The 25,023-nt window shown below is 44.7% G+C and overlaps 1 protein-coding gene across 1 annotated transcript in view; it reads left to right on the forward strand.

The window, feature by feature from the left end:
- Positions 1-6,574, forward strand: part of pomt1 (protein-O-mannosyltransferase 1) — a 44,436-nt gene extending 37,862 nt beyond the window's left edge. The window contains exons 17-19 of the mRNA XM_080211972.1: positions 1,547-1,673; positions 3,858-4,035; positions 4,256-6,574. Of these exons, the coding sequence (XP_080068098.1) occupies positions 1,547-1,673; positions 3,858-4,035; positions 4,256-4,430 (480 nt within the window). The 3' untranslated portion in view covers positions 4,431-6,574. The remainder of the gene's footprint in view (positions 1-1,546; positions 1,674-3,857; positions 4,036-4,255) is intronic.
- The last annotated feature ends 18,449 nt before the right edge of the window (positions 6,575-25,023 follow it).

Consider the following 25,023-nt stretch of genomic DNA (forward strand, 5'->3'; position numbering starts at 1 on the left):
GATTTTTGTATCTTTTTCTCAATGGAAGAAGGTGGAAGAGAGAATGTTCAGGGTGTGTGGGGTCCTTAATTATGCTGGTTGCTTTGCTGATGCAGTGGGAAGTATAGACAGAGTCAATGGATGGGAGGTTGTCATCAACCCATCCGGTTCACTAATTTCTGTTTGGGAAGGAAACCTGCCGTTCTTGCCTGGCCTGCATGTGACTCCAGAGCCACAGCAATGTGGCTGACTCTGGTTTGCTATGCTATGAGGACAATTCATTCATTTTAAGGGGCAGTTAAGGATCAAGATCAAAGTCTGGCCTTACCAGTGATGCCCACATCCCATGAAAGAATTTATTTAAAAAACTGTTCCAGGGCTGAGATGAATGATACAGCTCCGTTATTGCCATCCGGTAACTAGTTTAAAAAGTTATGGAAGACGAGCTCTGATGGTTCGGAGTTTGACAATTTTCCTTTGTTTCCAGTGAACATCTGCTTTCCTTATTGTGCAGCAATGATCAGGAATTCCAGATGGGAATGTCTGCTGTAAATAGATATCCTGTAATGAAGAAATGCCTTTGCCTCCATTCATTAACACCTTCAGTAATTCAGCTAAGATCTGGAGCTGCCTCTAGGGAAATGACTGAAGCAAGTCTGAGTCTCATCACAGCTTTCCCAGGGCAAGGGTGTACAACATCACAGTTATAGAGTCATACAGTTTTACAGCATGGAAACAGGCCCTTCAGCCCAACTTGCCCATGCTGCCTTTATTTAACCACTAAGCCAATCCCAATTGTCTGTGTTTGGCCCACATCCCTTTATCCCCATCTTACCCATGTAACTGTCTAAATGCTTGTTAAAAGATAAAATTGTATCCGCCTCTACTACCACCTCTGGCAGCTTGTTCCAGCACTCACCCCCCTCAGTGAAAAAGTTGCCCCTTTGGACTCTTTTGTATCTCTCCCCTCTCACCTTAAACCTATGCCCTCTAGTTTTAGACTCCCCTACCTTTAGGAAAAGATATTGACTATCTAGCTGATCTATGCCCCTCATTATTTTATAGACCTCTATAATATCACCCCTAAGCCTCCTACACTCCAGGGAAAAACTCCCAGTCTATCCAGCTTTTCCTTATAACTCAAACCATCAAGTTCTGGTAGCATCCTAGTAAATATTTTCTGCACTCTTTCTAGTTTAATAATATCCTTTCTATAATAGGGTGACCAGAACTGTACATAGTATTTCAAGTATGGCCTTAGTAATGTACAACTTCAACAAGACGTCCCAACTCCTGTATTCAATGTTTTTTCAGCCACAGATCATTTCTGTTCATTTTATGTCTTTTGCTTTGTGTAATCAAAGATTTGAATTGCCCACTTGTTGAAACTAAGCAATTTAAATGCAACAGGACAGAAAGTATCTTCAATTCGAATGAACAGATTACTCACATTAAGAAGACTTTCTTTATAGACTTTTTCTATAATTTTGGGGATATTATCAGCCTAATTGCATTTAATAGTTCATACAGCATCTTTACCGTATGAATTCTGAAACTTACTCCACAGGCCCAGATACAGCTGATTGGAAATATTGTGACATGGACATCAGCAACTGTTGGAATTCTTGTTTATTTGATATTTTTCCTTTGGCATCTGCTGAGACGGCGCAGGAGAATCTACACCATCCCAGAAGGTAACTTCGGCTCAGTCAAATTTTTGTTTTGTTAGATATATTTAAGATTAAAAGTGAACAAATTTAAGCCAGCCCCTGCTACAGACAGCACTTAATACAGGCACTTAATCTTTCAAATGTGGAAGTAAGAACGAACTTGCATTTTATGGCATTTTGCACAGACCTCAAGACGTCTGAGTGTTTTACCGTCAATCACATACTTTTGAAATCTAACCACTGTTGTGTATTGCAGCAGCCTATTTGCTCCAAGTAAAAATCATAGAATTCCTAAAGTGCAGAAGGAGGCCATTTGGCTCATTGAGCCTATACTGACCACAATCCTACTCAGGCTCTATCCCCATAACCCCATGTATTTACCCTAGCTAATTTCCCTGACACTAGGGGGTAGTTTAGCATGGCCAATCTACCTAACCGGCACATCTTTGGACTGTGGGAGGAAAACCGGAGCACACGGAGGAAACCCACACAGACACGGGGAGAATGTGCAAACTCCACACGGACAGTGACCCAAGCTGGGAATCGAATCCGGGCCCCTGGTGCTGTGAGGTTTCAGTGCTGACCACTATGCTGCCCCACAAATAAGTGCCCACAAAACAGCAGTGAGATAATGACAAGATACTGTTTTTGTGATGTTAGTCGAGGAATAAACGTTGGGCAAGGCACCAGCGAGAACTCCCCTGCTTCTTTCAAACAGGGCACAAGATTTTTTACAACCGCTTGAGTGGGCAGAAGGGGCCTCAATTAAATGTCTCATCCAGAACACAGCACCTCCCACAGAGCAGCACTCTCTCGGTGGGAGGGTGATTAAGTTGGTTGTTATGCCCATTAAAGTTATAACAATTGTTACTCCTTTTTAAAGTAAATTTGTGGCAGGACAAGGGAAGTTTCTGTTTCACTGTAGCTTCAATGCTCCATCTAATAAAACAGATTGTGTGCACCCATCTGCCTTAATTTATCAAGCATTTAGTAAGTTTGATTTATGGTGGTGGTTTTGGGTTTTGTATTAACACACCAGGGGGCCCTGTATATCAAAACCACCATGTCATGTGCAACTGGATTCCGTTAATCAGAAATAAATGATTGACTGCTGTTGTTGTTGAATCTTAACGCTCTGTGTGCGCGAGTGTGTGAAATGATTTTAGTTAATAAGGAGTATTAAGATCCTTGTCGGTCTTTCCTGCTTTATGCTCTGAGTCTCTGGAGCAGATGCAGTATTGTATTTCCAGACATCTAGTGTTGGAGTTGTATGTTTTTTCTTGTTCGAGTCTTTGCCCTGTAACTTTTAGGATACGACTGTGCCATTGGGGTTTACAGTTAACGTGACAGTCTGATGTTTACAAAGATTGTGATGTCTCAGTTGACCAAATATAAAATGCCTTGGCCTTTAGGCTGCAGGACGGCTCAAAGCATTTATTCATTGTGCAGTAGAGCTTTTTGATTATGCTCTGCCCACTGTATCACAGATAAAGAAAGACATTATGCACTTGTTCTCTCAGCGGCATTTATTTAATGGGGTTTGCGGCAAGAGTGTTTGCTGATGCAGTTTGTAACCAAGCAACCTACCAAAATGTGTTTGTTTTTATTTCTCACATATTTCAGTTTAAGTAGTTCTGTGAAGCATGTATTCGAAACTGCTTGTACTGAAATACATAAAAAGTAAGTAAATACATAAAAATAAGTGCACTTTACAAAATCAATTAAGTTGTGAATAACGTGTACTGGGGTAAGTCCCAATTGATAAAGTATCGACATATTAACAGGGTGACACAGTGGCGCAGTACATAACACTGCTGCCTCTCAGTGCCAGGGACCTGGGTTCAATTCCCAGCTTGGGTCACTGTCCGTGTGGAGTTTACGCATTCTCCCTGTGTCTGTATGGGTTTCCTCGGGTGCCCCGATTTCCTCCCACTGTCCAAAGATGTCTGAGTTACATGGATTGGCCATTCTAAATTGACCATTAGTGTCAGGGAGATTAGCTAGGGTTAGCATGGGGTTATGGGAATAGGGCCTGGGTGGGATTGTGATTGGTGTAGACTCGATGGGCAGAATGGCCTCCTTCTGCAACCATAGGAATTCTATGAATTATATCTATGAATATCATAAATATCCATTCAATATAATGTGTTTAGTGTCTCACTGCTGCTGATATTGATTTGAATGCTCTCGTTGTCTCTGCTTGATTAGATTCCTGGGAACACTTTGTCCTGGCTGGAGCTGTCTGTGTTGGTGGATGGGCTGTTAACTATCTGCCTTTTTTCTTGATGGAGAAAACACTTTTTCTGTATCATTACCTGCCGGGTCTCACCTTCAAAATCCTCCTGCTGCCCATAATTCTGGAGCACGTTCACCATCACATCCTCAGGTATGTGCAGCATGCAGTTATTTTGAAGGAAAGGTACTAATCTTTCCAAATATGTGCGGGTTAGATGGATTGGCTATGCTAAATTGCCCCTTAGTATCAGGGGGACTAGCTAGGATAAATGCATGGGGTTATGGGGATAGGGCCTTTGGGGTATTGTGGTTGGTGCAGGCTTGATGGAGCGAATGGCCTCCTTCTACACTTTATGATTCTATGATTTCAGGTCTTCTGTCTTGAGAAACACCTTCAGTGCTGTGGTCCTGGCTTGGATCTCCTCCGTCTACTTGGTATATCAGACTTTTAGTCCTCTCACTTATGGGTATCCGGCCCTTTCAGCATCCGAGTTAACTGCATTGCGTTGGAAAGACAGCTGGGACATTCTCATACGTAAGCGGTAGCACTTGACTGAGGCAAAGGACAATACAAGAGTGAGCTCTAACTTTAAAATTCAGGCACTTTAAAAGGATTACGGTTTACACAATTTTTTCGGATTATTCACCATTAAATAATTTGCTTGTGTGGGTGCAGTGACACAGACCTCTGAACCAATATGATGCTGCATTGCCATGAAGTATTGAGAATTCTGTAGTGCATCAGGCACAATACTGTTGTGTACGTCCTGGTGTTTAAATGCTGAAACTGGACGCCAAGAGAAATCCTCCACTGCCAAAGCCTCTCCCTGCTCTGAGGTAAAGATTATTATCTGCAGATATTGCAGTGTTATAGTTACATCACAGTATGAGCCAGATTGCCTTGTCTTTAAGTATTATCGTTATTTCCAACGTAACCAACTTGTGATTAATTTTGAAATTTTATTGTTGCATCAGATTGAGTGCCTTATGACAGCAGAGCTCTTGTGAGAGTTCCGTGCTGCTACTGCCAATTCTGCCTGGCTGTAAAATAGCCTCTTACAAACTCATTGTTAAATGACGTTCATGGCTCATCCAACTAACTGAAGGATCTGCAAGTTCATGTACACTATTTTAAACCTGTCTGCCCACTCTTATGTAAGTTAGATGATTGACTTATTGAGTTTTCTATTTTTATTGGACTAGTGAACTTGTTTACTCTGATCGTTTCCCATCCGATGGCAGCTAATACCTAGAACATCAGATGTATCTCTTACTTTGTTCTAAATAGAGGTTTACACAGTATTAAAATCAGGAATATGAATTATGTACACAAAGTGTGGTATGTATTAATGTTACAGATAAGTATGTGGATTGTATATTTGTACTGCACTCATTATGACTTGCCTATTAAAGTTCCGTTGTTCCAGGCACACTTGATCACTTACGGTAGCATCTTGAGTTGCTGAAACGTTGTTCCGAAGTTGGAACTGAGGGATTCTGAGGGTAACTGAAGCAGGGCAAGTTTGTTGAGGTTTTGTATGGATATTTTGTGAAGATTGAAACTCTCAATATTACACTAAAACATAAGGAATATTAAACACTGAGATAATGTAGAGTTTACATTTAGTCCAAGATGAGGTTAGATTGACCATGCTAAATTGACCCCAGTGTAGGGGGATTAGCAGGGTAAATGTGTGTGGTTATGGGAATAGGACCTGGGTGGGATTGTGGTTGGTGGGCCAAATGGCCTCCTTCTGCACTGTAGGGTTCTATGGATTCTATGAGCATAGCCTTAGCATTGCTACCAGCATCTGGAGCTCAGCAAATTCAGAAATAACCACTTGACTCTGCTCAGGCAAAACAATGTTTAAGTTGACCAAAAAAAGCAGGAATTTTACCCCACCTTTAAGTTTGAAAAAAAAGGTTGTTTCTTAGTCACAAGTAGGTTTACATTAACACTGCAATGAAGTTACTGTGAAAATCCCCGAGTAGTCACACTCCAGTGCCTGTTTGGGTACACAGGAAGGCTTTAGCACAGCCAGTGCACCTAACCAGCACATCTTTGGACTGAGGGAGGAAACCCACGCAGACACGGCCAGAACATGCAGATTCCGCACAGACGGTGACCCAAGCTGGGAATTGAATCCAGGTCCCTGGCATTGTGAGGCAGCAGTGCTAACCACTGTGCCATCGTGCCACCCTGTTCCAGTTTACATGAAAAGAAAATGTAGGTATTTTTGAAAGGAGTATCTTCATTGGTATTGGAAGCAGCTTTGAAACTTAATTATGAATGTACAAATCGATATGTTTCCCTTCTAACTAATATTGTTCGGAAATTTAAAAATAATTGTCATGTTTTTATTGTGGCTCCATGCTCTTGAAAGATATTTAGACTGGACATTTGTGTGAATTGTATAGTTTGACATCACTGCTAGACTGATGAAGAAGTTGCATTATAATTTTGTGATTGTTTTCCCATTTTGGCATGACTTTAACCCACCAATTTTCATCATGTGACATACTGGGATAATGAAAGGCACCTCACCGAGGCATAACCACAAAAGCAAAATACTGTGGAAACTGAAATAACAAACAGAAAATACTGGAAACACCTGGCAGCGTCTGGCAAGAGAAGAACAAAGTTAATGTTTCCGGGCAATAACCTGTCATCAGAACCCTGCCAGCAACTAAAAACCACTGGGAGAAAAGAAATTTAGGTGGCACAGTGGTTAGCCCTGCTGGTTTACAGCTCCAGGAACTCGGGTTCAGTTCCCAGCTTGGGTCACTGTCTGTGCAGAGTCTGCATGTTCTCCCCGTGTCAATGTGGGTTTCCTCTCGGTCTGAAATACATGCTGGTTAGGTACATTGGCCATGCTAAATTCTTCCTCAATGTACCCGAACAGGCACTGGAGTGTGGCGACCGGGGGATTTTCACAGTAACTTCATTGCAATGTTAATGTAAGAACATAAGAAATAGGAGCAGGAGTAGGCCATCTAGTCCCTCGAGCCTACCCCGCCATTCAATAAGATCATGGCTGATCTGAAGTGGATCAGTTCCGCTTACCCGCTTGCTCCCCATAACCCTTAATTTCCTTGTCTATCAGAAATCTATCTAAAATGTAAGCCTACTTGTCACACTAAAAAACAAACCTTAAACCTTTAAACTCTTTATAATTTGATAAACCAAATTTGCTGCTTATTTATCACACACAGAATCCATGGAACCATTCTCCAACGTGACTCTGCACTCCTCAGTTTAACTACTTGCACCTCGGTTTTGAACTTCTACTATTTGAGCAGTTTTCTCCACTACCACCTCATTCTTCGTGTACCTTGGACCTTGACGCATTTTTGTTCCACTTCAGTTAGAGTGGGAGAGAATAAAAGTCAACTTCAAATGTCAGAAGCCCAATATTAGATTCAAACACTCAGTTCTGATGAAAGGTCATCAACCTGAAACATTAACACACTTCCTCTCAGCCAGTGCTGCCTGATGTGTTTACCTCATCACCTGTTTTTATAGGAGGAAGTCCCCATTCTTGGCTCTGTTCCTGACTGGCACATCTTGAAGCTCCAGACTTTAATGTTCCCCTCCAGCTTCCTTGGCTCTAGAACCTGAATGTGGCACTGGGCAAGCAACTCGACTGACCTGCATAAGCTTAAGGATGAAGTATGTCTCCCATCTATGTCAGGGTATTACATCGCATTTGAAGGTCAAAGTAGGAAATGAGACCTAATCTGTTTTAAGCCACATAACTCTTGAAAGAACTAACAACTGGAATCATTGTGACTGGAGTTGGGAATTAAGGGCTTTCTATGTTAAGCCTGATGTTTAACATCAATTCATAGAATGGAATTAATTCGGCCCATTCTGCTGTACTGACCACAATCCCATCCAGGCTTGATTCCCATAATCTCTCATCTTTACCCTGCTAATCCCCCTGACACTAGGGGCAATTTAGCACAGACAATTAACCTACCCCATAAGACAAGGAGCAGAATTAGGCCACACAGGCTATCGAATCTGCTCCACCATTCAATCATGGCTGATATTTTTTTCATCCCTATTTTCTTGCCTTTTCCCCATAACCCCTGATCCCCTTATTAATCAAGAATCTATCTATCTCTGTCTTAAAGACACTCAATGACCTGGCCTCCATAGCCTTCTGTGGCAAAGAGTTCCACAGATTCACCACTCCCAGGCTGAAGAAATTCCTCCACACGATCGTCCCTTTAGCCTGAGGTTGTGCCTTCACATCTTTGGACTGTGGGAGGAAACCGGAGCACCCAGAAGAAACCCATGCAGACACTGGGAGAACATGCAAACTCCACACAGCGACCCAAGGTCAGAATGGAACCCAGGTCCCTGGCACTGTGAGGCAGCAATGCTAACCACTGAGCCACCACGCTGCCCCCAGGAATTCAATCTGAAAAAATAATACTAGGCTATCTGTTTAAACCATTTATTTCGTCAATGCTTTGAAGGAACAGATTAAAAAGATATTAATAGATAGTGCATCCATAGAATTTTGCTGTTTTAATTGTTTATGACTGATGGTGTTTCCTATTACCCCTCCTTCAGTTCACATTCCCCCGTACACAGTGATCCTCTCCTGGCTTCTCTCATCCAGCAAGAAATAAAACGATGCTGCGGATTCTGGAAATTCTGGAGTGATAGTCATTGGAGCACAGAGGAAGGCCTTTCAGCCCATCAAGCCCATGTCAGCCCTTGGTAGATCAATCCCATTTAGCCCATTGAGACTATTCCGCTATTCTGTAGGGAATCCAATCAGTCCCATTCCCCGCTCAACCTGTAGCCCTACAAATTTGAGATTTATTGATTTGCCACAAGTAAGGCTTACATTAACACTGCAATGAAGTTACTGTGAAAATACCCTAGTCGCCACAGTCCGGCGCCTATCCGGCTCAATCCACCTAACCAGCACATCTTGCAGACTGTGGGCAGAAACTGGAGCACCCAGAGGAAACCCATGCGGACGCGGGGAGAACGTGCAAACTTCACACAGACAGTGACCCGAGGCCAGGAATCGAACCTGGTCCCTGGCGCTGTGAGGCAACAGTGGTTAGCACTGCACAGCCCAGCTGCTGTGCTTTCCCAGATTTATCTCTCCCAATCCAGGAAAAACTTGCCAGATCTGGCAGCGTCTGTGAAGAGAGATTTCAGGATGCTGACCTTTCATCAGAGGTACCACATGGAGTGGTCAGTTTACAGCACTAGCCTCGGTGGCCCAGCTGAATATTAAAAGGATTCCTTGGCCATGCTCCCAGCTGATTATAGAATCCCTACATCGACTCATCATGTCTGTACCCACTCCGACAGAGCATCCCATGCAGGCCCTATCCCCGTAACCCCACATAATTACCTCACTACTCCCCTTAACCTACACATCTTTGGACACTAAGGGGCAATTTAGCATGGCCAATCCACCTAACCCGCATATCTTTGGATTGTGGAGGAAACTGGAGAAACCTATGCAGACTCCACACAGACAGTGACCCAAAACTGGAATCAAACCCGGATTCCTGGTGCTATGAAGTAACAGTGCTGATCATGTACCACTGTGCCACCCCCTTACTCTGATGCAAATACATGGGCTGTTGCTATTGCTATGAATCTTAAGTGGATCAAAATACACTATACAAATCTCCCTGGACTCTTGTCTGGTTCATGCATAATTTAGCAGAAAGGTTGCTGTGAATGAGAGATGTGGGGAATTGCTTGTTGGAAAGTTGATTTAAAAGCCCAACAGTAACTAACAGATTAAAAAAAACCTTACTCGACAAGTTTCATAGTTGTAGTATACTGAACCGGAATTTTGACCAGGTCCCTCCTTCGTTTCACATCTCGTAGCTCTAAAGAGTCACTATCTGTGTGGAGTTTGCACATTCTCCCTGTGTCTGCGTGGGTTTCCTCCGAGTGCTTCAGTTTCCCTTCTTAGTCTGAAAGATGTGCTGGTTAGGTGCATTGACCCGAACAGGTGCCAGAGTGCAGCGACTAGGGAAATTTCACAGTAACTGCATTGCAGTGTTAATATAAGCCTTTCTTGTGACTATTAATAAATATACTAAAAATCACATCACAGGCTTCCATCTGCTATCAGTGTTTTAAATGCTTGTGTCTTCTGCTCCGTGACCCGACCCCTGAGACCACTGAGTACCAGTGCATTCAACAGTAACTGTTACCTCTGAGGGAGAGGCCAGGTCTCTCTCATCCCGCTCTGATGTTTGATGTGATACTATATAGTCTACATTGCCTCTCCACATCCTCATCAATTATTTTCCTTGACTTTCCACTGCTATTAGAATAAGCAGCACCCTCTGTACTGGCCTATAGCAGCTGTGGCCCCAGTAAATGGAGTGTCTCACTGTAAAACTAACCAAGTCTGATTATGAATCATTCATTATCTTTAATTATTGATGCATCTCTCTGCAGCTCGCTTCTGTCTTTGTGGTTGTGACTGAGACTTTCTTTGACTTTCCAAAGGTCAACAAATCCATCCTCCCTTCTTGTCCATGTCTGTTTCCAATAGCTACTTGTTCATCCACCATGGCTACTGGAATGTTCCGTTCTTGCCTCTCTCGATACTTTTCATTTCCTTTCTTGAGAGAGTTGCCAGCTGTGATTGAATGTATTTCTGATGGTTTCACCACAAGTTTTGCCCCCTGCACCTACTCCACCCATTAGTCAGCCAACGCATCCATCCTTGTGACACATTGGCTTCCTGTGCCAATTGGAAATCAACTCCTTACTCAATTGCATGATATAGACTGTCAATCAAACTGCCTTTTTTTGGGCCCCCATTTTCAATAATTTTGTATCTGGTAAAGAGAAATGTTCAAAGAAAATCACCAAAAAGGTTATTTTAGATGTCCTGTTGATTTTTCTCCAGGATGCACTCAGCGGTGTCTTGGTGACTGATCTTCGATTCCTGGAGACTGCAGGTCAATCTTGGAGAGTTGGCAGCCTTACTCCACGTCCTTGCCCCTCCATCTCCCACCTTTCAATAGGCAGAACAAGCTCGAGGAGTTGAGTGACCCATGTCTACCCCTGTCTTCATAGCTCTACCTTCCTCCAATTCTCACATCTTGCGCATATTCCCCCATTTTAATGAGTCCATGTTGGGATGGTGGCTGCAGAAGCCTGCACCCTACCCTTTGGAACTCCCACCCCAAACCCTTCCACTTCCCTCTTCCCATGAAGCTGTCCTTCAAACTGACCTCTTTGACAACCTTTGTCCTGTGACCTGTTAAAATTAATTATTTATTGTCGCAAGTAGGTGTACGTTAACACTGCAATGAAGTTACTGTGAAAATCCCCCAGTTTCCACACTCTGGCACCTGTTTGGGTACACTGAGGGAGAATTTAGCATGGCCAATGTACCTAATCAGCACATCGTTTGGACTGTGGGAGGAAACCAGAGCACCCGGAGAAAACCCACACAGAAACGGGGAGAATGTGCAAACTCCACACAGACAATGACCCACGCTGGGAATCGAACCTGGGTCCCTGGTGCTGCAAGGGCAGCAATGCTAAACCACTGTGTCACTGTTTAAGTTGCTCGGTATCAAGTTCTGTTTGATAATCCATCCAGTGAAGCACCTTGGGAATGCTACTATGTTAAAGGTGCTGTATAAATGCAAATTGTTGTTGTACATCTATACCTCCCCTTCAGTAACATCATCTGTCAGCATGGAGTTAGTTTCCACATCTACAAAGACAAGGCTCAGCTCCACCCCTGCATCACCTTTGATTTCACAGTTACATCTACAATGGTGAATTGCTTGTGTGTATCCAGTGATAAGCTTTAGCTTGGCAGTTTACTATTCCCTGATGCATTCCCCTGTGGTAACACCTCTACCAATCAGAGTCCACTTGCCAACCAATCAATGCTCTCTTCTCATGCTGTATCAATTATCGTTTCCTTTACACGCCCTTTATAAGGATGGTTCAGTGGTTAATACTGCTGCCTCACAGTGCCACTTGGTTCAATTCTGACCTCAGGTCACTGTCTGTGTGCAGTTTGTACATTCTCCCTGTGGGTTTCCTTCAGGTGTTCCAGTTTCCTCCCACTCTCCAAAAGGTGCGTAGGTTAGGTTGATTAGCCATGCTAAATTGACCCTAGTGTCAGGGGGATTAGCAGGGTAAATGCATGTGTGATGGGAATTGTGGTTGACACTGACTGGATGGGCTGAATGGCCTCCTCTGCACTGTAGGGATTCTATGATCTTTCTAAAGTACTTCATCAGCTGTGTAGTGCTTCGAGAAATCTGGTGACTGAGAAAGAAACTATTTAAATGCAAGTCTTTTTGTTTTTATTTACTGGATATTCCAGATGATTTTTGCTTGAATTCTAATCTGGGGGGGGGTGCGGAGAAGAACCTGGACGAAGGACGTGATGCAGTCAGTCCACTGCATCGATTACAATAAATCTGAAGGGCTGTTTCAGGAGTAATGCACGCGATGCCAAAGTTACACATTGGTGGCCAGGGCTGGACAGTGTTTCCATCTCGATGTGGGGTCCTAGTGATTTCTGCTCTAAATACACAGATAATTTCCCCCAATCTGCCGTTTCCAAGGAATCTTTTTCAACCATCTCATTTAAAGCAGGTTCATTAACAGCAAGAATTATAAGGAGGTGTGAGCGAGTCTACTGCATCAGTTAAGCTGCATTCGCATTGTCACTGTTGTTTCAGTGTAACTGAGGGAGCCTTGGTGTAAGGTCACTGAACCCATAGAATCCCCTACGTGCAAAAAGGAGGCCATTTGGCCTGTCAAGTCTGCACCAACTCCCCAGAAGAGCATCTTCCCCAGGCCCTATCCTGCCGCTGCCTTGTAACCCTGCGCATTTACTATCGCTAATCCACCTAACTGACACACCTTTGGAGACTTAGACGCAATCCAGTTTGCCCTGAATTTGCCATCAATTCTAGAGACTAGCCTCCTGGACACTGGTGTGAGCAAACTTGGGGATTCTATGAACACTTTGGTTATTACATTCATGGAAGTATATAAGTTACAGTACAAAAGAAGATTGTTCAGCCCATTGTGTCTGCGCTGGTATTAAACATCTGAGATGGGTGTGTAAGCAAACAACAAGAATCACCCAATTGGGTAATGTGGAGTCTGTTCGTTTCCTGGAGAGGGGGCAGTGCTTTGATGATGGACAGGTAGAGTAACCAGTGGTAGGAGTCTGGGGGGGGGTGGGTGGGATGGATAGAAATCATGCGACTAATTAGAACATAGAACACTACAGCACGAACAGGCCCTTCGGCCCACGAGTTGCGCCGATCACATCAACACCTACCAATCCATAGACCTATCTATAACTCCCAATCCCATTAAATTCCATATACTCATCCAGAAGTCTTTTAAAAGACCCCAGCGAGTTCGCCTCCACCACCACTGACGGCAGCCGATTCCACTCACTCACCACCCTCTGAGTGAAAAACTTACCCCTAACATCACTTCTGTACTTGCCTCCCCGCACCTTCAATCTGTGTCCTCTCGTAGCGACCATTTCAACCCGGGGAAATAGCCTCTGAGAATCCACCCTATCTATTCCTCTCAACATTTTATAAACTTCTATCAGGTCGCCTCTCAACCTTTGTCTTTCCAGGGAAAAGAGTCCCAGCTCCCTCAACCTAACTTCATAAGGCATGCCTCCCAGTCCAGGCAACATCCTTGTAAATCTCCTCTGTACCCTTTCAATAGCTTCTACATCCTTCCTATAGTGAGGCGACCAGAACTGCACACAGTACTCCAAATGAGGCCTGACAAGGGTCTTATAAAGTTGCAGCATTACCTCCCGATTCCTAAACTCAATCCCTCGATTAATGAAGGCCAGTACACCATACGCCTTCTTGACCACATCCTCCACCTGCGAGGCCGATTTAAGAGTCCTGTGGACCCGGACCCCAAGATCCTTCTGCTCTTCAACACTACTAAGACTCCAAGTATATGTCCATTCAATGTGAAAGAGGGCAGAATTGGAGCTGAGTGGTGGTCTTGAAGGGTGATAGGGCTGGGAGAGGTTAGAGAGAGGGATGAGGTCATGAAGGGATTTGAAAAACGAGGATGGCAGTTTTCAAATTGCTGGAAATCTTGCTGAAAACCGACATGGGGAGAGGATGTGACATAAATGAGCTCAGATTTGGAAACTGGGGAATAAGTCTTTCAGCTATGAGGAGAGATTGGAGAAACTTGTTTTTTTTCCTCACTGGAACAAAAGAGGATGACGGGCGACTTGATAGAAATCTACAAGATTATGAGAGGCATGGACAGAGTGGATAGTCAGAAGCTTTATCTCAGGGTGGAAGAGTCAGTTACTCGGGGGCACAGGTTTAAGGTGTGAGGTTTAAAGGAGGTGTATGAGGCTGTTTTTTTTACACAGAAGATGATGGGTGCCTGGAACTCACTGCCGGGGGGAGGTAGTGGAAGCAGATACAGCAGTGATTTTTAAGGGACCACTTGACAAATACTTGAATAGGATGAGAATGGAGGGATATGGTCCCCGGAAGGGTTGGGGGTTTTAGTTCAGACCGACATGGTCAATGCAGGCTTGGAGGGCCGAAGGGCCTCCTCCTGTGCTGTAATTTTCTTTATTCTTTGATCGCCGTGAGTCACTTTATCCTTCACGTAAAACTAAAACTTCCGTAACAGCAGCTTTAAAATCAACAAAGAGTTTTGAATTGCCGTCTGTGACTTATTAAACTGATAGGTTATTGTGATTTGATAGTTCTGATTAGTTGTTAGCTTGTGGTCGATTTAGGATTTAATTTCAGTGGAAACAGATTGATGTTAATTTGTTTGTTTTTAGGGAAGGCAGTGGCGGAGTGGTATTGTCACTGAGCTCGTAATCCACAGACCTGAGGGAATGCTCTGGGGACCCGGGTTCGAATCCCACCATGGCAGCTGGTGGAATTTAAAACCCAATAAAAACCTGGTATTAAAAATCTTCCGTCCCTTATCTAGTCTGGCCTACATGTGACTCCAGATCCACAGCGCTGTGGTTGACTTTTAACAGCTACTCAGTTCAAGGCAATTAGAATCATAGAAACCTTACAGTGCAGAAGGAGGCCATTTGGCCCATCGAGTCTGCACCGACCACAATCCCACCTTGGCCCTATCTCCATAACCCCACATATTTACCTCACTAATCCCTCTATCCTTTACATTTCAGGAGACTAAGGGGCAATTTAGCATGGCCAATCAACCTAACCCACACATCTTTGGAACTTTAAGGATGGGTAATAAATGCTGGCCGTGCTTGTGACACTCACATCCCCGTGAAAGAATTAAAAAATGCTTTGATTCTGGATTGCTATTGAGTTGGGGAGGAAGTGTGCATTGTAATGGTAGCAATAACCATCCTCTTCAGGATTTATCATAAAATCCTTTGTTTGCTGATCTTTCCTGCCCTCCGCCCTATCACAGACCTTCCCTTCTGACTTTCTTCCCCCCTCCCCTCTTCCATGGACTTAAAAACATTTCTATCTTCTGATCGAGTAACCCAGCTAATGCTCTAGGGACCTGGGTTCGAATCCCGCCATGGCAGATGGTGGCATTTGAATTCAGTAAAAAATATCTGGAATTAATAACCTACTCGTGACTATGAAACCATTGTTGGAAAAATCCACCTGGTTCACTAATGTCCTTTAGGGAAGGAAATCTGCCATCCTTACCTGGTCTGGCCTACATGTGACTCCAGAGCCACAGCAATGTGGCTGATTCTGTAGTTGGTATGACTCCTGCTCTGCCCAAGACTGTAAGAAAGTACAAAGGGTCGTGAACGTAGCCCAATCCGTCACACAAACCTCCCTCCCATCCACTGATCTCCATCCCTTTCATCATCTTATACGTCTCAATGAGATCTCCCCTCATCCTTCTAAACTCTAACGAGTACAAGCCCAGTCTATTCAGCCTCTCCTCATAGCTCAACCCCCTCAACTCCGGTATCAGCCTAGCGAACCTCCTCTGCACTCCCTCCAAGGCCAAAATATCCTTGCGCAGGTGCGGCGACCAAAACTGCACACAGTACTCCAGCTGCGGCCTCACCAGTGCCCTGTACAGCTGCAGCAAGACCTCCCTACTTTTATATTCAATCCCCCTCGCTATGAAGGCCAGCATCCCATTTGCCTTCCTGACCACCTGCTGCACCTGTAGGCTGGGTTTTTGCGACTCATGCACAAGGACCCTGAGGTCCCTCTGCACCGTCGCCTGCTGCAGCTTTTCGCCCTGTAAGTAGTAGTCCTTCCTACCATTATTCCTACCAAAGTGGGTAACCTCACACTTGCCAACATTGTATTCCATCTGCCAGGTCCTTGCCCACTCACTCAGCCATTAAGGATCCCAGACACCCTGGACATTCTCTCTCCCTCCTTCTTATGTTGGGAAGAAGATACAAACATCTGAGGTCACGTACTAGCCGACTCGAGAACAGCTTCCCTGCTGCCATCAGAGTTCTGAATGGACTTACCTCGCATTAAGTTGAGCTTTCTCTACACACTAGCTATGTCTGTTACACTACATTCTGCACTATCTCCTCTATGAACGGTATGTTTTGTCTGTATAATGTGCAAGAAACACTTTTCACTATAGTAATGCATGTGACAATAATAAATCAAAATCAGGTCTCAACTGCCCTCTGAACAAGGGCAACTGGGGATGGGCGATAAATGCTGGCCAGCTGATGATGCCCATGTCCCATGAATGAAAAAAGATTAAAGGTCATCGACCTTAGAATTCATAGACTCCTAGAAGGAGGCCATTTGGTCCTTTGAGTCTGCACTGACCTCAATTCACCCAGGTCCTACCCTGTAACCCCACATATTTACCTGCTAATCTCTTAACACTAGTGTCAATTTAACACGGCCAATTCGCCTAACCCACACATCTTTAGAATGTGGGAGGAAACCAGAGCGCCCGGTGGAAACCCACAGACACAGAGAGAAAGTGCAAAGTCCACGCAGACAGCTGAGGCAGGAATTGAACCCAGGTCCCTGGCGCTGTGAGGCAGCTGCGCGAACAACTGTGCCATCATGCCACCCAAATGCCACTGTGCCGACCTGAAAAGTTGACTCCTGTTCCTTCCCCGATGCTGCCTGAATATCTCCAGCATGTTTAGTTATTTAAATTGGGTTTCCAGCATCTGCAGTATTTTGCTTTTGTATTAGGATTCAATGGGTGCTATTTGGTATCAATGGGTGCTATTCTGGTTGGCAGTTGGTGACTAGTGGAGCGCAGAGGAGGTTCACTAGGCTGATACCGGAGATGAGGGGGTTGGACTATGAAGAGAGACTAAATAGACTGGGTCTGCCCTTGTTGGAGTTTAGAAGGCTGAAGGGTGATCTTATAGAGACGTATAAGATAATGAAGGGGATGGATAGGGTAGAGGTAGAGAGATTCTTCCTGCTCGGAAAGGACAGCAGGACTAGAGGGCACAGCCTCAAGGTAAGGGAGCGGGGGCGGGGGGAGCAGTTTAGATCGGAGTTGAGGAGGAACTTCTTCACTCGAAGGGTGGTGAATCTCTGGAATTCTCTGCCCGTTGAAGTGGTGGAGGCTACCTCGCTGAATATATTTAAGTCACGGGTGGATAGGTTTCTGATAGACAAGGGAATTAAGGGTTATGGGGAGAAAGTGGGAAAGTGGAACTGAGCCACTTCAGATCAGCCATGATCTTATTGAATGGCGGGGCAGGCTCGAAGGGCTAGATGGCCTACTCCTGCTCCTATTTCTTATGTTCTTATGTATTAGGATTCCCTGCTTCACACACTCCATAGCTTCCTGTCAAGTAGTCTAGTTATGGTTGCCTCCAAACGAAGTGTTTTCATTAATGACAATAAAAGGTATTGAGTTTCTAATTAGTAAGATAGCTGACTGACAGAGGGAGTTGATTTCTCTGACCCATTTGCTTATTGGGTCCCCACACAAGTTGCCATGGTAGCCATGCCACCAGATACAGGTACAAGAGGAAGAGTTCTAGCCTTCTTATCGCTGATTGATTGCTTAATGTGGGTTTTATTGCTCTTTCAGTTAGTTAATATTTAAGAAGTTAGCTTGCCCTATTAACTGGATTTTTGAGTGAACATATTTGAAGGGTTTTGAACGTGAAGGTTTCCCTCATCAACTGCAGGGTCAACTCAGACCAGGATCGAGGGTTGCCAACTCCTCCAGGATTGCCCTGGAGTCTCCGGGGAATTGAAGTTTACTTTGGAAAAGCTCTAATCCCAGGAGTAAACCTAGAGCGGCAGTAACAATATCCACACAAATGCTCATTCTCTTTGAAAACTTATGCTTATTTGTTCTGAGAATATTGAAAATGAAGGAGAAGAGTTATTCATCCAACACATGACATTGTATATTACTGAAAAGTGATACGTATTGCTGAAGTTTTTCATCCTGCATTCATCAGGACTAACACAAGAATACCAAATTTCAAACACTTGCAACAATTGTGTTATAGAAGCAAAGGGAATTGTTTGGCTGGCCATTCGACTCCCAACCAAAGAATCACCACTCTTTTCTCCTGTAGGATCAATTGCTGTAAAAACAGAAAGCTCAATGGGTCTGGCAGCGTCCGTGGAGAGAGAAACTGAGTCAACGTTTCCAGTCTGCACGACTGCTGCAGAAAAATTGTTGCAAGGATCGGTGTGTCAGGTGACCAATGACAGGCGAGTGTGGGGGCAGAAGATCGTTTGATGAAACCTCTGGGACTAACCCCCCGACCCCCAACCACAGCCCGTGATCCTGCTTAACTCCCTGACTGACAGACAGTGGTGGTGTGTGAGGGTTACTTGCACTGTTTCCCAGACTCAGCTGCCCCTGAACCAGCGAGAATCCTCACATTCTACAGAAAAATAAATGCTTACTGACCTCCTCATCGTTTAATATGATTCAATTTGATCTATTGTCACGTGTGTTGGGATGCAGTGAAAAGTATTGTTCTTGTGTGTTATGCTGTTCACAGAGTACATAGAGGAAAGGAGAGTGTGCAGAAAATAGTGTGACAGTCATAGCGAGGGTTTACAGAAAGATCAACTTAATGCAAGGTGGGTCCATTCAAAAGTCTGACAGCAGCAGGGAAGAAGCAGTTCTTGAGTCGGTTGGTACATGACCTCAGACTTTTGTATCTTTTTCCCGAAGGAAGAGAGAATGTCCGGGGGTGTGTGGGGTCCTTGATTACACTGGCTGCATTCCTGAGGCAGAGGGAAGTGTAGACAGAGTCAATGGGTGGGAGGCTGGATTGTGTAATGGATTGGATTATGTTCACAAAACTTTGTAGTTTCTTGTGGCCTTGGGCAGAGCAGGAGCCATACCAAGCTGTGATACATTCGGAAAGAATGCTTTCTATGACTCTGACTCATCATTCATTCCCTCCGCCTGCAGTATAAATATCTCCCACTTTCTCTGCCTTTTAGCTTTGACAAAGGGTCACCTGGACTCGAAACATCAGCTCTTTTCTCTCCTTACAGGTGCTGCCAGACCCGCTGAGGTTTTCCAGTGTTTTCTGTTTTGGTTTCAGATTCCAGCACCCACAGCAAGTTGCTTTTATAGAATACTTTCTATGGTGCATCTGTAAAAGTTGGTGGGAGTCGTAGCTGAGATTAAAATTAGTCACCAGCAACAATTTGCATTCGTATAGCACCCGAACAGAGGGGACAGTCTGAGGTCCTTCGCAGGGTTGTAATTAGACACCGATCCACATTAGGCGGGGTTTACGAATGTACAAACGATGTCAGACAGGAAAAGACCTTCAGGTACATTGAGTCTGTTCCCAAATAATTATGATGGCAGTATGGCACAATATATACACTCTCCATCCCACTCACATCTGTGTGAATTCCTGGGAAAGACGGAAAAGGAGATCAAAACTCAGGCAATGTGAGGGAAAGGAATTGGAAAATTCCTCTGAACCTCCTAGGGGATAAATCTGGTGCTGGAAATCACTCCGACACAGAGCACCGCAGGTTGCTAAACTTTTCCAGGTGTCTTAAAGGTGAAACTCGATAAACTACAAGGCCACGGATCAAAAACCAGAAAATGAGCTTAGGCTGGATGATTAAAGTTTATTTATTAGTGTCACAAGTAAGGCTTACGTTAATAGGGTAATGAAGTTACTGTGAAAATCCCCTCATTACTACATCCGGTGTCTGTTCAGGTACACTGAGGGAGAATTTAGCATGGCCGATGCACCCTAACCAGCACGTCTTTTGGACACAGGGGAGGAAACTGGAGCACGCGAAGGGAACCCACGCAGACATGGGGCGAACATACAGACAGTGACCCAAGCCGGGAATCAAACCCATGGCGCCGTGAGGCAGCAGTGCTAGCAGTATGGACTGGATGGCCTGAATGGCCTCCTTCCATACTGTAACTTTCTATATTCTGTGAACCAGGATGATCAACTCTCACCAAATAGATTAAGGAGCATGTCGGACCCTGTGAAACCGAGGAAGGGGTTTGCTGGGGTATTGGTTGTAGGGTAAGGGTCTGGCACATACATAGTTAATGTGGGACTAAATACAGTACCACCCGCATGGTGATGTTAGAAGTCACATGCCCCAGGTCGAGGGCCAGTGTTGTGTTGAGCAGCGATAAAGACTTAGACATGGAGCTAGCTCCTTGCCCTGTGCCCTTTACTGTGTATGTGTACATAGTTACAAGTAGCTAATAAAGACTTGCAGCTAACCTACTGAAAAAGTTTATTTAAGTGACATCATTCCATAACCAACACCTTTCCAATGTTGCCAAAAGTCCTTGGGTGGGTTTGGGGGGCAGGGGGATGGGGATGGTAGGTGTGAATAGAATCCAAGCTGGTTGATGAAGCTGAAACCAAGACTTTATTGAGTTTATTGACTGGTTCAGTCTCATGATTCTCTTCCCTCTCAACCCAGTGTCCCAGCCATGCACCCAAACTGCATGGTGGCACGGTGGTTAGCACCGCCAGGGACCTGGGTTTGATTCCCGGCTCAGGTCACTGTCTGTGTGGAGTTCGCACGTTCTCCCTGTGTCTGCGTGGGTTCCCTCCAGTTACTCCAATTTTCTCCCACAGTCTGAAAGACGTGCTGGTCAGGGTGCATTGGCTGTGCTAAATTGCCCCTTAGTGTACCTGACAACATCACCAGAACAGTCCAAAGATGTGTATGTTGGGTGGATTGACCATTGTAAACGTGTGGGGGATTATGGGGAAGAGGGCCTGGATAAGATACTCTATCAGAGTGTCAGTGCAGACTTGTTTAAGTTTGTTTATTAGTGTCACAATTAGACTTACATTAACACTGCAATCAAGTTACTGTGAAAATCCCTCTGTCGCCACACTCAGGCGCCTGTTTGGATACATTGAGGGAGACTTTAGCACGGCCAGTGCACATAACCAGTACATCTTTCAGACCGTGGGAGGAAACCGGAGCACCCAGAGGAAACCCACATAGACATGGGGAGAACGTGCAAACTCCACACAGACAGTGACCCGAGCCGGGAATCGAACCCAAGTCCCTGGCAGTGCTAACCACTGTGCCATCATGCAGTTTGAGTGAGTTTTGCTCTCACAGAAAGAACTGTTGGGATTATGCAGAATAGAAAAATGCCATTCGGTCCAACAGGTCTGTGCTGCTGATTATACTCCATGTGAGGCTCATCCCATCATTCTTCATTTAACACAATCAACAAAACCCTTCCTCCTGCCTGTGTTCACAACAAGCTAAAATTATCCTGTTTTTAATGGGATTATCTACTCATTTCACCAATTGCCCTGCACCCTGCCATCTGTGACATTTTTCTACAGCTTTGACTGGCTCCCAAGTTGGGAAACTGCCCGGGCTGCACTCCTGCCATCAGCCACAAGGTGACGCTTGAGCGCCCCCCCCCAAGAGAAAATACAAACCTGAGTGGCAAACAGTGACCCAAGCTGGGAATCGAACCCCCATCCCCAATGCTGTGAGGCAGCAGTGCTAACCACTGTGCCATGATGGTCTTTTCTGTAGGGATTCTATGATTCTAACAGGAGGCAATGGCCTAGTGGCATTATTGCTAGACTATTAATCCAGAAACGTTCTGGGGACCTGGGTTCGAATCCCGCCACAGCAGATGGTGCAACTTGAATTCAATAAAAAATATCTAGAATTAAAAATCTACTGATGACCATGAAATCATTGTCAATTGTCAGAAAAACTCATCTGGTTCACTAATGTCCTGTAGGGATGGAAATCTGCTGTCCTTATCCAGTCTGGCCTACATGTGACTCCAGAGTCACAGCAACACGGTTGACTCTGAAATGGACAATTAAGGATGGCCAATAAATACTGGCCAACCGTATCCCACAAATGACCAAAGGATGTGTCAGTGTTAAAGCAGATATGTGACAATGTGAAGTGTCCTTTCTGTTCTCGTGATCAGTATTAGTGTCGCACCGTTGTACCTTTGTCATCTGCAGCTGTGTGTGGGAAAGTGACATTTTTAACTTCTTTTATTGTGACCTGGTTGACTTTGTGAAGGAAAAGCCAGTTTGAGTGCTGGATTCATGACAACAATTCATTAAACTGCAATAAACTCTCTCAAACTTCATTTCCTTTTAACGACTGGGCAGTTGTTTGCAGCGATAGTGTCTTATATAAATCACAGGGTTCTTGTTGGTATGTGTCATTGCTGACCACACGCACACACAGACACACACATACACAAATACATACACGCACACACAGACACACACATACACAAATACACACACGCACACACAGACACACACATACACAAATACATACACGCACACACAGACACACACATACACAAATACACACACGCACACACAGACACACACATACACAAATACACACACGCACACACAGACACACACATACACAAATACACACACGCACACACAGACACACATACACAAATACATACACGCACACACAGACACACACATACACAAATACACACACGCACACACAGACACACACATACACAAATACATACACGCACACACAGACGCACACATACACAAATACATACACGCACACACAGACGCACACATACACAAATACATACACGCACACACAGACGCACACATACACAAATACACACACGCACACACAGACACACACATACACAAATACACACACGCACACACAGACGCACACATACACAAATACACACACGCACACACAGACACACACATACACAAATACATACACGCACACACAGACACACACATACACAAATACATACACGCACACACAGACACACACATACACAAATACATACACGCACACACAGACACACACATACACAAATACATACACGCACACACAGACACACACATACACAAATACATACACGCACACACAGACACACACATACACAAATACACACACGCACACACAGACACACACATACACAAATACACACACGCACACACAGACACACACATACACAAATACACACACGCACACACAGACACACACATACACAAATACATACACGCACACACAGACACACACATACACAAATACACACACGCACACACAGACACACACATACACAAATACACACACGCACACACAGACACACACATACACAAATACACACACGCACACACAGACACACACATACACAAATACACACACGCACACACAGACACACACATACACAAATACACACACGCACACACAGACACACACATACACAAATACACACACGCACACACAGACACACACATACACAAATACACACACGCACACACAGACACACACATACACAAATACACACACGCACACACAGACGCACACATACACAAATACACACACGCACACACAGACGCACACATACACAAATACACACACGCACACACAGACGCACACATACACAAATACACACACGCACACACAGACGCACACATACACAAATACACACACGCACACACAGACGCACACATACACAAATACACACACGCACACACAGACGCACACATACACAAATACACACACGCACACACAGACGCACACATACACAAATACACACACGCACACACAGACACACACATACACAAATACACACACGCACACACAGACGCACACATACACAAATACACACACGCACACACAGACGCACACATACACAAATACATACACGCACATACACAAATACACTCACACACACACACGCACACACAGAAGCACACAGACACACACACATACACAAATACACTCACACACACACATTCACACACATACATACACACACACACAACACACACATACACACACATATGTACACACACAACACACAGACACACACACATACATACACACAAACACACACAATACACATACACAATACACATACATACACACACACAAACACATACACCCAACACACACACACATACGTACACTCACACACACACATACACACACACAAACACCCACCACACACCCACCTCCCCCCCCCCGTGAGAGGTGCCACATCCTGGCAGTAATTCAATGCTGCCGTTTATTCCCAGCCAGGGTAATCTGCACTTTTCCCACATTAACTACTCCCCAGTGTGACGTTACTTAGGGACAGCTGACCCGGGAGTTAATGATTCTTTTAGAGGTAGCATTTCAGACTAAAAAGACAGTGTTTGATTGGAGCAGGACGGTCACGCTCGAGAGAGAGAATATTGTTCCTGGGGAGAGCCTGGTTGGTTGGTTGATGTAGGCGGTGGAGTGGCGGTTGGAGGGGGGAAACAAAGAGGAAAGATGCCTTTATAAAAACAGAGCTCGTTGATTCTGTACTGAAGCAATCCCTCGGTTAAATCTAAAGGAAGCATGAATTTTTAAAAGGGATCATATTGAATTTCCAGAGGCGGATATCACCTACCCTTCCTCCTGGGACTCCGCTGTCTTCTCAGTGCGGTTCCTGGTCCTACTCCACTGGAAAGTTGCAACACATTCTACCCCACCAATCACTGAATCACATCCTAAGAAATAACGACTCACATTTTTATAGCACCTCTCACAACCAGAGAAGGTGAGAGGGCATGGGATCCAGGGGGCTTTGGCCTTGTGGATCCAGAACTGGCTTGCCTGCAGAAGGCAGAGAATGGTTGTGGATGGGTCTTTTTCTGCATGGAGGTCGGTC

The sequence above is a fragment of the Carcharhinus amblyrhynchos genome, chromosome 25 (genome assembly GCF_965287045.1).
Source record: "Carcharhinus amblyrhynchos chromosome 25, sCarAmb.v2.hapA, whole genome shotgun sequence".
Taxonomy (NCBI): domain Eukaryota; kingdom Metazoa; phylum Chordata; class Chondrichthyes; order Carcharhiniformes; family Carcharhinidae; genus Carcharhinus; species Carcharhinus amblyrhynchos.